The sequence below is a fragment of the Callithrix jacchus genome, chromosome 10 (genome assembly GCF_049354715.1).
Source record: "Callithrix jacchus isolate 240 chromosome 10, calJac240_pri, whole genome shotgun sequence".
NCBI classification, from domain to species: Eukaryota; Metazoa; Chordata; class Mammalia; order Primates; family Cebidae; genus Callithrix; species Callithrix jacchus.
The window spans coordinates 29,957,414-29,971,173 of record NC_133511.1 but is presented as its reverse complement, the minus strand read 5'-3'; the positions used below and the strand labels follow the sequence as shown (position 1 = coordinate 29,971,173).

Genomic DNA, 13,760 nt, shown 5'->3' with positions numbered 1-13,760 from the left:
TGACTTGCCCGTCTCCCACTGTTTTCTCCCATTCTAATGGCATCATTCTCCCAGGCTCAAATTCTGGAATCACCTTTGATTCTTCACCCTGCTTACATCTCATATCCAGTTACTTCCAAATCTGGTCAAGACTCAGCTGATGGGTTATAGTCCTTTCTTTCCTGCGCATTCAGAAGACCCCTATTCAAGTCCTCAGGGCCCTTTGCCTGGTTTTGTGTAAGTAAGATCTCCTGCCTCTGGGCTGCCCCACTCTGATCTCTCCTACACAAAGCAGTCAGGTAAATCTGAAACCACAGCTCCTTTCTGACTTTCCATATCTCCAATCAAATCCAACCTCCTTAGGCTGGCTTCACACTCCGCCCAGTCCTCCCTTAGCACCGTGCCTCCCAGCATTCCTGATTGGAGCCCCTCCCTCTGGCCAGCCTCTCTGACCTTGGCCCCTTTCCTAAAGCTTCTCATGTCCTGGAAGCCCTTCTCCTTCACAGTCACCTCTGCATATTGGGTCAAAGTGGCCGATGGGGTTTTTTGGTGGTGTTCATTGAGTGTTTCTAGCTGTCTGTCTCTGGGCACAAGCCAGGGTGCTACTCTCTCTTCTTTAAAGTTAGGTATGGCAGTATGGCTAGCGGTAGCCAAAAAAATGTCCAATAAGGGGACACACCACTTGTACATAGCGGCATAAGGAGGCACTGCACAATTCCCTGCTCTCTTCTGAGATTAGACTTCTAAGTGACTGCAATGACACACACTGGATATGTAGCATGAATGAAGAGTCAGCTTTTGGGACGTTAAGCCACCTAGAGTTGAGTTGTTTTTTATTGCTGCAAACCTCGATCGTCCTGACTGATATGCGACCTCCTCCCCAGAAGTTTCCTTCCTTCCCTCTCAACCAGAACTCACTCTTTGTCTCTCTTGTGGAACGCAGCACCGTTTCATTGCCTTTTCTGTCTGTGTCTTATCTGCCCTTGCACCCTCAGAGCCTAGCATAATGACTAGCACAATACATTGGGTCAATTTAATTGAAAGAAGAATGAATCTGCCGCCTTCCATCACATAAAGCATTCCAATGCTAAAGAGAAAATTTTTTTTAAAAGACTGGGCACAGTGGCTCACGTCTGTAATCCCAGCACTGTGGGAGGCCAAGGTGCATGGATCATCTGAGATCAGGAGTTCAAGACCAGCCTAGCCAACATATGATGAAACCTCATATCTACTAAAAAAAATACAAATCTTAGCTGGGCGTGGTGGTGCACACCTATGGTCCAGCTACTTGGGAAGCTGAGGCAGAAGAATCGCTTGAACCTGGGAAGCGGAGGTTACAGTGAGCCGAGATTGTGCCACTACACTCCAGCCTGGGAGAGAGATCGAAAGTCCATCTCTAAAAAAATAAAAGATATGTCTAAATATCCTGCTTATACCACAATATATATATATATATATATTGTGGTATATATATATATATATATATATAATTATATATATATATATATATATAATTTTATATATATATATAATTTTCCCTTTGGATTAACAATGGCACAGCATTCTTCCACTAGTGTGAGTGATGGAAAGCAAGCCAGATCCGATGTGACATCAGTGAGACAGTACTCCTGACACACAAACCTGCTGTGCTGCCGTAAACGCAGTGACTCACCTCATCTCCCCACTTCCTAGGGCATCATCTGTTATCCCGTAGAGCTGGGCACTCAGCGTGATTTGGATGACATATGAATACAGTGCATTGACTGCAAATGCAGTTAAAGAGAAAGTGATGCTGGACAAAACCCTTCCCCTAGGATGACTGCACTGGGGTACTTTGCTGGATGCACCCTATGTGCACTTCTGGGATGGAGGAAGCACTGTAACCTTATGTTATCATATTAATCCCATTTGGTTTAATCCCCCAAAATTATGAAATGTCAGTGCTTTTGTTCCTAAATGGTAAATGAAGGAACCCAGGAGCAGACAGCCTTAAGAATAGGACCAGATTTTCATACTCACGAGGAGCAAATCCAACTCAAGCCCAGATTTCGGCCTGAGGCCAGTGTCATTTCTCTGCTATAGAAAGAATGACTCATGACCAGATTACCCATCCTTCACTACCTACTGCGCCTTCCTCACCAACCCTCACTGGCCCTTTCCCGGCCCCAGCACCACAAATCTGTCATCTCTCCTCTCTCCAGGAGGCCATCCTCTTCTTGGTTCCAGGACTGCCTGCTGGGAAAGCCACATCTGTGTCCCTGGGGCCCCTCAAGGGTATATCCAACAAGACCCCACGTCCTTGGGGCTGGGGCCGCTTAGAGGGCATGCAAATGTGGGCCTGCCCACAGGCTAAAAGACATTGGCTGAAACTGGTGACAACGTGGGGGGCCATGTCAGGCAGACCCAGCCCAAGTGTAAAACAGGCAGTGCTCGGCTGCCACCCAGGACGGGGAGACCAGGGCCAAACCCAGCCAAGCAGCTTGTGCCAGGCCTGCAGACAACTCACACTCCTTCAATAAGGAAGAAAAGTGCAAACAGCAAAAGGTGTGGGAGAGGTTGAGAACAGAACAGAATAAAGCCGCATGAACCGGTTATGGAGCTGGCATCCATCAACGTACTTAAACCCGCTGGAACAACACAGTTCATGTGGATTCGACACCTGGGACCGCTTCTGCTTTTGTGCAGGCACAGCCCTCGTGCTCCCCTGTCAAATTCGCTTCCTGGGGAAAATGCACTTTCTAAATGCCAGATGTTTAGTATCCTCGAGGTCATGCTGCCTTTTCCTGCTCGGTCCTTCCCACCCCATCCCCACTGACCTGCCCCCTTCCCCTTGGTGAGACCCAAGTTCAGCTAAAATAGCAAAGTTAAAATTATTAACTTTCATCGAAGTTAATAATTATCTCTTCCATAAATTAGGGCTTATGATATAGTGTATTTTTATTTTCCTGATACACATAAGAGTGCTGAAAATGCTATTTGGAGACAGAGTGAGTGAGGACAGTCCATGGAGCTGATCGGCGTCTGTCGAGTAAGCCCTTGCTCAGGCTCTCTGCTGCTGAGTCTCTTCACTGAATTCAGAAACAAAAGCATACCATAATTTCTTTCTTTCTCCCTTCCTTTCTTCCTTCCTTCTTTCTTTCTCTTTTTTCTTTCTTTCCTTCTCTCTTTCTTTCTTTTGCTTTCTCTCTCTCTCTCTCTCTTTCTTTCTTTTCTTTTGATAGAGTTTCCCTGTTGTCGCCCAGGCTGGAGTGTAATAGTGCAATCTTAGTTCACTCCACCTCCCATGTGCAAGTGATTCTCCTGCCTCTGCCTTTCAAGCAGGGATTACAGGTGTCCGCCACCATACCCAGCTAATTTTTGTATTTTTAGTAGAAATGGGGTTTCTCCATGTTGGCTAGGCTGGTCTTGAACTCCTAACCTCATGTAATCCACCCATCCTGGCCTCCCAAAGGGCTAAGATCACAGGCATGAGCCACCATGACCGGCCAGCATATCATAATTTAATGAGGATTAAACAAAATGGGTTTGATGTAATAGTTGATGGCTACACTCCCTCCTGGCTCCTGCACTTCAATGAGCTGGCGTGGCACAGTAGTCCTAGGGGAGGGTCTTGGCCTCTGCATGGCTTCCTCTTCATCTGGATTTGCAGCTGATGCATTGCATATGTATAGCATTCAAATGACAGCACTGAACACTTCTGTGGTCAAGACACCCATTCAGCTCTAGGAAATAAAAGATTATGCTCTAGGAGGCCAGGCTTGGTGATGTTAACCTGTGGTCCCAGCTACTCAGGAGGCCAAGGCAGGAAGATCTCTGAGCCCGGGAGTTCTAGACTGCAGTGAGCTATGATCACACCTGTGAATGGCCACTGTATTCCAGCCTGGGCAACACAAGTGAGACCCCATCTTCAAAGAAAAGATGATGTTCTGGGGATGTGGGGGACAAGATGACCCCCCCCTTTTACAGCAGCATAGCAGGTTTGAGTGCCAGGAATGCCTGCTTGTTCACGGTACTCTGGATCTAGCCATCTTAGCAAAGAGCTTCATCATCCATTTAGTCACCAGTTCCAGAAGACATCACTGACTTCTTTTCTTTCCCTATCCCACCCACCCACAAACAACAAACACAAACAAATCAACAATCAGTCGGTTCTACCTTCAAAAGTGTTTAGAATCTGTGTGATTCTCCTCTTCCCTCCTGCTGTGTCCCTATTCCACAGCACCATCATCTTTTCCCTGGGCGATGCACAGCCCTGCAAGCTCTCCTTCTTCCCTGCTTCACTCCAGGCCTTGTGGTGGCAGAGAAAGGTCCCCTCTCCAGGCACAAAGCTCCTGAAGGCAAGGACCAGTGTCCGTTAGCATCCCCAGCACGCACTCAATCAGTGTTGGTTAAATTATTCAAAGACTACATGAATAAGGAAAAATGTAAGTAAATGCTTTCTGGTTTTCTGTTGTCACAAATTTTTTATTGTTAAATGTGGTACAAATACAGAAAACAGCATAAAACAAATATCCAGCTTACTGGATTATTATATGGTGACTCCTTAGAAGACCAGATGGGAGAGGAGATAGAACACTGCCAATCCCCATGCCAAGTCCTCATGTGCCTGTCTCCAAAACAATCTGTCCTCCCCCTAGTAAGAGTGACCACTCTACTGACGTGGATGGTGGTTTACTTCCTTGGCTTTTTGTTTGGTTTGGTTTGGTTTGGTTTGGTTTTTGAAATGGTCTCTCTCTGTTGCCCAGGCTGGAGTACAGTGACACAATCACGGGCTCACTGCAGCCTCAACCTCTCAGGCTCAAGCAGTGCTCCCACCTCAGCCTCCAGAGTTAGTAGAACCACAGGCCTGAGTCACCATGCCAAGCTAACTTTTTGTTTGGTTGGTTGTTTTTTGGCCATCTTGCATAGAAAGATTCCCCACCCCCTCCAGTGGTAAAGGATCTCGTCCTGTGGCCCAGGCTGCTCTTGAACTCCTGGGCTCAAACAATCCTCTCGCCTCAGTCACTCAAAGTACTGGGATTATAGAAAAATATCCCCTTGTTTTTATTCTTTTTCTTTTCTTTTCTCTCTCTTTTATTTTGATGGAGTCTCACTCTGTTGCCCAGACTGGAGTGCAGTGGTGCGATCTTGGCTCACTGCAACCTCCGCCTGCCGGGTTCAAGTGATTCTCTTGCCTCAGCCTCCCAAGTAGCTGGGACTACAAATGCATGCCACCACACCCTGCTAATTCTTTGTATTTTTAGTAGAGACAGGGTTTTGCCATGCTGGCCAGGCTGGTACCAAACTCCCGACTTTGTGATCCACCTGCCTTGGCTTCCCAAACTACTGGGATTGCAGACATGAGTCACCTTGCCCAGCCTATTTTATTTTATTTTGAGACAGAGTTTGGCTCTGTCACCCAGGCTGAGGTGCAATGTCGCGATCTCAGCTCACTGCAACGTCTGCCTCCTGGGTTCAAGCAATTCTCTTGCCTAGGCCTTCCGAGTAGCTGGGATTACAGGCACACACCACCACACCTGGCTAATTCTTGTATTTTTAGTAGAGATGGTTTCGCCATGTTGGCCAGGATGGTCTCAAACTCCTGACCTCAAATGATCCACAAAGTGCTGGGATTATAGGATGAGCCGCCCAAAGTGCTGGGATTACAGGATGAGCCACCACGCCTAGCTGGTCACTTTAAATCTGTAGGTTCCCACTTCATCTTTTTCATCCCTCTTAACAGTCTATTTACTGAAAAAACTAGATCATTTGTTCTGGAGACTTTCCTGCTGTTAGGATTCTGCTGATTGTGTTCTCATAGTGGAGTCTATGTCATGGGTTCCTTGTCCTTTGTATTCCCAGCAAACTGTCATATCTAGAGGCACAAGCAGATAAAGGTTTGCTTTTTTGGGAGGGAAGATGACTTCACAGTGGGAGGTGTGTTCTTCAACACGTGGCATGTCTGGTTGTCTCATATTGTGAGCTCTGTGCTTGAATTCTAAATTCGTGAGGAAATGGGAACAGCAAGATTTCAATCTTTCATCCCTTGCTTATTCACTTTCTGGAATACTTCTAGAAAGTGAAATTTCTCATCATGTTTGGTTACCCGGTGGTTACCCGGCGGTAAGGTTTGCATTGGAAAGGAAGGATAAATGCTTGAGCCTCTATTTAATAATTTATTTGTTTGTTCGTTCGTTTGTTTTCAGACAGAGTCTTGCTCTGTCGCCCAGGCTGGAGTGCAATGGCATGATCTTGGCTCACTGCAACCTCTGCTTCCCGGGTTCAAGTGATTCTCCTGCCTCAGCCTCCCAAGCGGCTGAGACTACAAGCCCATGCCACCATGACTGTAGCATGGTGTTATGTATTTTGTAGTAGAGATGGGATTTTATCATGTTGGCCAGGCTGGACTCGAACTCCTGACCTCAGGTCATCTACCTGCCTCGCCCTCCTTCTCCCTTTATTTAGCTGGTGTAAAATAGTTAATTCTTTAACATCTTCCAAAGTCACCAGTTGGTGTTTGTTTGCTTGCTTTTGTATTATTATGAACTCTTGGACTTAAAAGAGATTTGATATATCTGGGTGCATTGCTGTTTTTATTCTTACTCATGTTCAAAGTGTCCCCTGTTTGGCCACTGGGATCTTCCTTAAGTCAGCTGAGTCCTTTAGACACAATTCTTGTCATCTTTGATCTTTTTGTTTGCTTTCCAGTATGACATTGCAGATTTACTTTGTGCGTTTCCTGCCCACACATGCAATCAGCTGTTTCTTTAAGACATCCTAATATCTTTTTGTGAAAAAAGATCTTCCAAGGGGATGCTCATTTCTACCTAGTCCTTGTTTCTGGGGCTTTTGGTAATCAAAGCCAGGACTTTTGGAAAGAGATAAGACACCCATTCTGTTCATATTGATACTCCCAATTCTAATTTAGGATCACGGAGTACTGACTTATTCTATCTGGGATCTGTATTTTCTTGTTCACACTGAGAATTCTTGTTCTCATATCACTTGTTTTTAAACCTGCCTCCTTTATCAAATGAAGGCAACAGGTACAACTTTTCCATTAGAGTTCAGTAAATTGGCACTTAATGGAATTTATGTCAACTTGCATCTCACAAAAAACACCATAGCTAATTTGAGGGAGAAAAAAGGAAATTATTTAAAAATTGTTAGGAGGTTCACAGAATGTGTGGGAGGAACAGAGCCAGAAACGAGGCCCCAGCCACACCACAAGGCTTCAGGGCTGCCCCCACTGCTCCCGCCCAAGGAGGTGCCGCCAGAGCTGATCCCCTGAGCCCAGCCCCACTCACCAGCGCTGCTGCTGCTGCCCTGGGAGCAGGTCACTTCCACCTCCACCCCACCAGAAAGTGGGATCACTGCAGTGCCTGTGTCCTTTCTTTGTTGCCTCTTAAGTCTCTTGCAAGTGCATCTCCTTAAGTCCTCAGTTACATGTCTGTGTCCTACCTGCAAGGAAGCTGAGGAGAGTTCTGGTTTCTGCCTGAGGGAGGCAGGACTCAAAAGATGAAAAGTCTCCAATCTAGGAGGGCTGTTCAAAAGACACTGGGGTATCCCTAAACTGGGTAAATGCAGATGCACAGAAATGTGAGTCAAGCGTGGGAGCGTATCCTCAGAGTGTTTCTGGAAACACGTCACCATGGGCCACTTGTCTGATGCTCTGTGTTTCTCTGACTTCCTCTGCCCTATCCATAACATCTGCACGTCCAAATTCATCCCTCCTTCCATCTAGTATGTGTAGTTTTGGCTCATCCTGCTCCCTGACCCAGGGTGCTGCGTGGGGTATACACAGGTTTCATTAAAATTAAAGTCCACTGACTCACTTGTTTACATGCTGAGCTCAGTCCTCAGCTGAAAACAATTACCATCTAAGAAGTCATTCCCCAAAAAGTTTAAGTTATTAAGACCATGGATTTACAATTACTATTAATAGTGATATTCTTCACTCTAAGTGTGGTCTTGAGGTATTAACTAATATTATGAGGCCAATGTGATTAATGAGACTTAAATTTTAAATGTCCAGTACATGTAGACAAGCCACTACAATCTCTTCAGTGCTTAAAGTCACTGAACTCGATTTAGTAATTGACAAAGTTTCATTAAGAACTGATAAATGCACAGCTTGAGATTTCTTCATTAAATGCTAAAGGCAAAAAGCCCTAAACCATGGTGGAATCACTTTTTCTTTCCACAGTAAAAATGGCTAAATGATACACAGAAAAGGATATGGTAATACTATAATCCATTCTTCTGTTAGTAAATGCTCTTAGAAGATATAGTAAAAAACAACCTTTAGAGTATGGTAGCTTTGGATGAAAGCACAGATGTTTCTAATGTAGCTCCTCTCATGGTGTAATAGATGTTAATTTTTCTGATCATGAAATACAAATATTATTTTTTCTGGCCAGGTGCAGTATGCCTCATGCCTGTAGTCCCAAATGGGAGGCTGAGGCGAGTGGATCACTTGAGGTTAAGAGTTTGAGACCAGCCTGGCCAACAAGACAAAACCCCATCTCTACCAAAAATACAAAAATTAGATGGGTGTGATGGTGGGCGGCTGTAGTCCAGCTACATGGGAGGCTGAGGCAGGAGAATTTCTTGAACCTGGGAGGCGGAGGCTGCAGTGAGCCGACATTGCATCAGTGCACTCCAGCCTGGGCAACAGAGTAAGACTCCATCACACACACACACACACACCCCCCAAAAAACAAAAAGCAGCTTGATTGAAATACAATTGACTGCACGTATTGAAAGTGTCCAATCTGGTAAGTTTTGACACATATCTACACCTGTGAAATTATCACCATAATCAATAACTCTTTCAGCTTTGATAGCCATTAAATACAGTATTGCAACAAACCGACCTTTGAACCAGATTTTCTAATTGCTTTAATTCAAAGTACTAAAACACAATTACAAAAATAAGATACAGGAGAGCATAACTCCCATCCCTTAAGTGCGGGCTGCCCATGGTGCAGTGTGACAGTATGGGCGAGGGAAGATTAACTTTAGATGACCTGACAACCACCACCTCAGCCAGGTGTCAAGGTCTAAGTCATGTTGACAGCGCGTACCCTTGCTAGAATAGGAGGACACCTCACCTCTTTGGTCTTCCTCCTAATAACACATAACCCCATGCATTACTACGAGAAAAACATCAGACAAAGCCCCATAGTGGGACATCCTACAAAATACCTGACCAATAACTCCTCAAAACTGTCAAGATCATCAAAACAAGGAAAGTCTGAGAATCCTTTGCTGTCCAGAGGAGCCTAAATACATTGTCATTTCCTGGGAGAAAACAGAAGACATTAGGTAAACACTAAGAAAATCTGAATCAACAATACGGACTTCCATCAGGAGAGAGGAAGGAGGGAATGAAAGCAATCACTTTGCCTGCACTAAAACTAGCAATATTTGACTGGACCCAAAGGGCTTTGTACTGTTATTAAGTAAAATTTAGAAAAAGTATTTCATCTTTTTTATGCCTTCCAAGTTTCTATTTATGATAATACATGCAGATAATTTTAAAATAATAATAGTTTTTTAAAAACTGTGTATATGGTACACACTATAAACGTTTTATTGATGGAGGGCACTGCTCTAATCAGAAAGAGGCAGTGACGTCAATATTTTAAGTTCAACCAGGCCAGGCACAGTGACTCATGCTTGTAATCCCAGCACTTTGGAAAGCTGAGGTGGGTGAATCACTCGAAGTCAGCAGTTCAAGACCAGCCTGGCCAACATGGTGAAATCTCATCTCTACTAAAAACTACAAAAATTAACCAGGCATGGTGGTGCACGCCTGTAATCCCAGCTGCTCTGGAGGCTGAGGCATAAGAATCGCTTGAACCTGGGAGGCTGAGGTTGCAGTGGGCCATCACTGCACTCCAGCCTGGGCAACAGAGCGAGATTCCGTCTCAAAAAACAGAACGAAACAAATGCACAGGAACCTCCAGAGGAGGTAGCAGTTCAGCCCAGCTGAGGCCTGTCTGCCAAATCCACACGAACCAGCACTAAGTCCATGACCCTGGGGTACTGGGACATCCGTGGGCTGGCCCATGCCATCCGCCTGCTCCCGGAACACACAGACTTAAGAAGTACACAATGGGGGACGGCGGGGAGACAAAAGACGAGAAGATTCATGTGGACATTTTGGAGAACCAGGCTATGGACACCTCCAATCAGCTGGCCAGAGTCTGCTACAGACCTGACTCTGAGAAACTGAAGCCAGAATACTTGGAGGGACTTCCTACAATGATGCAGCACTTCTCACAGTTCCTGGGGAAGGGGCCATGGTTTGCTGGAGACAAGATCACCTTTGTAGATTTCCTTGCCTGTGATGTCCTTGACCTCTGCTGTATATTTAAGCCCAAGTGCTTGGACGCCTTCCCAAACCCAAAGGACTTCATCTCCCAATTTGATTTGAGGGCTTGGAGAAGATATCTACCTACATGAAGTCCAGCCACTTCCTCCCAAGACCTCTGTACACAAGGGTGGTTGTCTGGGACAACAAGCAGTGCCTTGAAGGCCAAGAGGTGGAAGTGAGGAGCGCATACTCAGCCCAGGCTGTGGTGAGCAGGTGGACTCTGCACCCGGCACCTACCTCCTTGTTCCTTTCTCCTGTTTATTCCCTTCTTTACCCCCATGACTTTATTGGCCCTTTTCACTTCCCCTAAACTCCTGTCCCGTGCAGGCCAGTTAAAGCCTCAGCTACCCACTTTCCTTCATGAACATCCCCCTCCCAATGTTACCCTTCCCTGCACTAAAGCCAGCCTCACCTTCCCTTCCCATTAGTGGTTTTGTCTGCTTTCGAGGCAGGCCCCTTGCCTATGGAGCTCAGCCCTGAGCTGTCCCAGTGCTGCATGAAAGAGCAGCATTGACTGATTTACAGCTCCTGCCCCTGCCTTAGGCCTACCTGATTAGGTCAAGCCTCAACCACACACCAAAAAAAAAAAAAAAAAAAAAATCAATCAGATCCGGGTTATCTTGTATCTTGGCCACAGATCTCTGGCAGATTCCTCAAGAATGCCATGCCCTATCCATTTCAAGAATTCAAGGGAAAAAAACAATTCATGTCTCCTGTCCCAGTCTCCAGGTATCTGGGTGCTCCACAGTGGAAATACACTAACAAAGTCCGTGGTCCTTACTGCCTGTCAAAAGTAAGTACCCACAGAGGGCAGAACAGACGCTACTTCCCCTTACCTCACAGGTGGTAACAGGCAAGATACCAGCTGACACCTGTCTCCTTGTCTTATAAGGACTACTTTACCCTTTGTCCCAGAAGAGTCCTTTGTACATAACCACGGCCTTTGCATCTGCCCCTAACAGCGTGTGACCTTGTGGCCATGTTTCAGCTGTGCAATAATCAGGAGTCTTAAGGTGCCTTCCAGTTCCCTCTATCCATTCTATGTCTGTGACTTTAAAAGTACTGCAAGACAGATGTTCCTTTTTATTTTTATTTATTTATTTATTTTTGTTCCTTTTTAAAATATTTTTTTGCCTGCTCCTATGAGAGTGGACCCTTGGGCCTCTCCAGAACTGAGGAACTCATTACATCCTCATCTGCGCCTCCTAAAGTAAGAGCTCTTTATCAGTTGTCACAACTGAAACCAGAGATCAGGGCATCTGATGTCCTGGCTCAGACTTCAGCTGCTGGGCTGATTTGCAATTGAAAGCAGACAGGCGGGTAGGAGGACCTTCGCACCTGTTGCACCTGTCGGCTGTCTGCACCTGAGGCTGGAGGCAAGGTGGGCAGGGCCACATTCCCGAGGTCAAGGCTGAGTCACCAAGGCAGAAACCAGGAGATGAGCTTCTCTCAGTTCCCGGGAGGTGGCTGAGCCACCAGGGAGCAGAGTGGAGCCAGCCTAGGGTGAGGCAGCCTGGCAGCCCTGCCTCTCGTACATTTCCACGTCATCTCTCAGGCCTCCCTGGTTCTCAGCTAACCCCGACTGTCTCGGCAATGACCCCATTTGGGTAATGAATGTGTAAATAGAAACTACTGCACTTTCACCAGCCCAAAACTCCTAACTCATCAACAGGAATGGGAGTGATGGGTAAGACAAGAGACCTGAGCAGCTGGATGGGTACTGGCTGCCAGCCTGCCCCCCGCCCCCCCTGCCCCCCGCCCATCTTCCATGACTGATGTACACTGAATAAAGGAAGAACTCCCACCAAGCTGGATTTGCATCTCTGCTCTACGCCTTAATGATCCATGGAAGACCTCAGCATTCTTTCTGGAAGAGGGGAATGCCTCAAAAGGTTAAGACTAAAGGCAGCTGGGCGCGGTGGCTCACATCTGTAATCCCAGCACTTTGGGAGGCCGAGTGGACCATGAGGTCAGGAGTTCGAGACCAGCCTGGCCAACGTAGTGAAACTCTGTCTCTACTAAAAATACAAAAATTAGCCAGGTATGGTAGCGCACGCCTATAGTCCCAGCTAGTGGGAGGCCGAGACAGAATTGCTTGAACCTGGGAGGCAGAGTTCGTAGTCAGCTGAGATCACGCCCCTGCACTCCAACGTGGGCAAGAGTGAGACTCTGTCACTCTGACAAAATGTGGCACTGCCTTGGAGGAAGCTAGTACATGGCAGGCACTAAATATCAATGAAGCTGGTTTGTTAGCTTTGAAATTAGAATGACCCCGAGATCAGTTTCCAGCTGATACAGCAGAGGGTTGGGTGACAATACTCTTCAGAGCGCTCTAGCAGAAACTGGTTTTGAAAAACACAAAAGTTCCCTCTTCTTCAGGGCTTTCCTAGCAGCAACTTCAGTGGCCAACGCAGGCAGGAGGGAGAGGCTGATGGGGAAGTGGCGATTGTTATAAAGAACCAGCCTGTTCACCTGGCTCACAAGAGGCTTCCTCGTTCATAAAATGCCTCAGTACCTAGAGAAGATTTGTCGCATAGGTACACACATGTACATCTACACACACGTATACGCATTCCCTTGATAACTACTCCATATATTTAAACTGGCATTAAACTAGGGTAGGGACTAAGATTTACCCCTAAATTGACCCTCTTTCCCGCAGCTGGGCATTAAAAATATCAGCTCAGAGAACAAAACTGTCCCCAGGCAGAAAGCCCTCTAAGCAGTTGTCAAGGCAACAAACCAAACACCCCCATCAATGAGAGGATGGGGCCCCCCAGTGGCAGATTATTTAAGCAAATGGAAACTGTAAGCATTTCTCTGAAAATTCAGCTAGAAGCCCTACTCACTGTTTCCACTAGCATTAAGTCTCCTATTAGGCTGGGCGCGGTGGCTCACACCTGTAATCCCAGCACTTTGGGAGGCCAAGGCAAGCGCATCATGAGGTCAAAAGATCCAGACCATCCTGGCCAATATTGTGAAACCCTACCTCTACTAAAAATATAAAAATTAGCTGGGCATAGTGGCATGTGCCTGCAGTCCCAGCTACTTGGGAGGCTGAGGTGGGAGAAACGCTTGAACCCAGGAGGCAGAGATGACAGTGAGCCAAGACTGTGCCACTGCACTCCAGCCTGGGCGACAGAGCGAGACTCCATCTAAAAAAAAAAAAAAAGAAATCTCATATTAATAAATATCAGTAGCCTAAATTTTGCCAGACAAATCAAATGTTCTACACAGACATTCCCGCTTACTTTGTTTCTAAATGCCAAATAGAATTGGAGGCCTAGAGTCAAGCCCTGAGATGTATTTCTGCCTCTGATGCGCAGCTGGGGTCTTTTGTGGAAGGAAGGTATCACACTCCTGGAGGCAGGGGGCAGAACCATCACACAGATAAATCTTGCGGTCAATGAAACAAGCTGTC

General features: G+C 46.3%; 1 protein-coding gene and 1 pseudogene across 1 annotated transcript in view; one reads left to right on the top strand and one right to left on the bottom strand.

The window, feature by feature from the left end:
* The window catches only part of ST14 (ST14 transmembrane serine protease matriptase), a 47,930-nt gene extending 47,677 nt beyond the window's left edge, over positions 1-253 (bottom strand). The window contains exon 1 of the mRNA XM_078339827.1: positions 74-253. Coding sequence (XP_078195953.1) covers positions 74-103 — 30 coding nt within the window. The 5' untranslated portion in view covers positions 104-253. The remainder of the gene's footprint in view (positions 1-73) is intronic.
* Positions 254-9,994: 9,741 nt separating this feature from the next.
* Positions 9,995-10,428, top strand: LOC118145739 (glutathione S-transferase Mu 1 pseudogene; annotated as a pseudogene).
* The last annotated feature ends 3,332 nt before the right edge of the window (positions 10,429-13,760 follow it).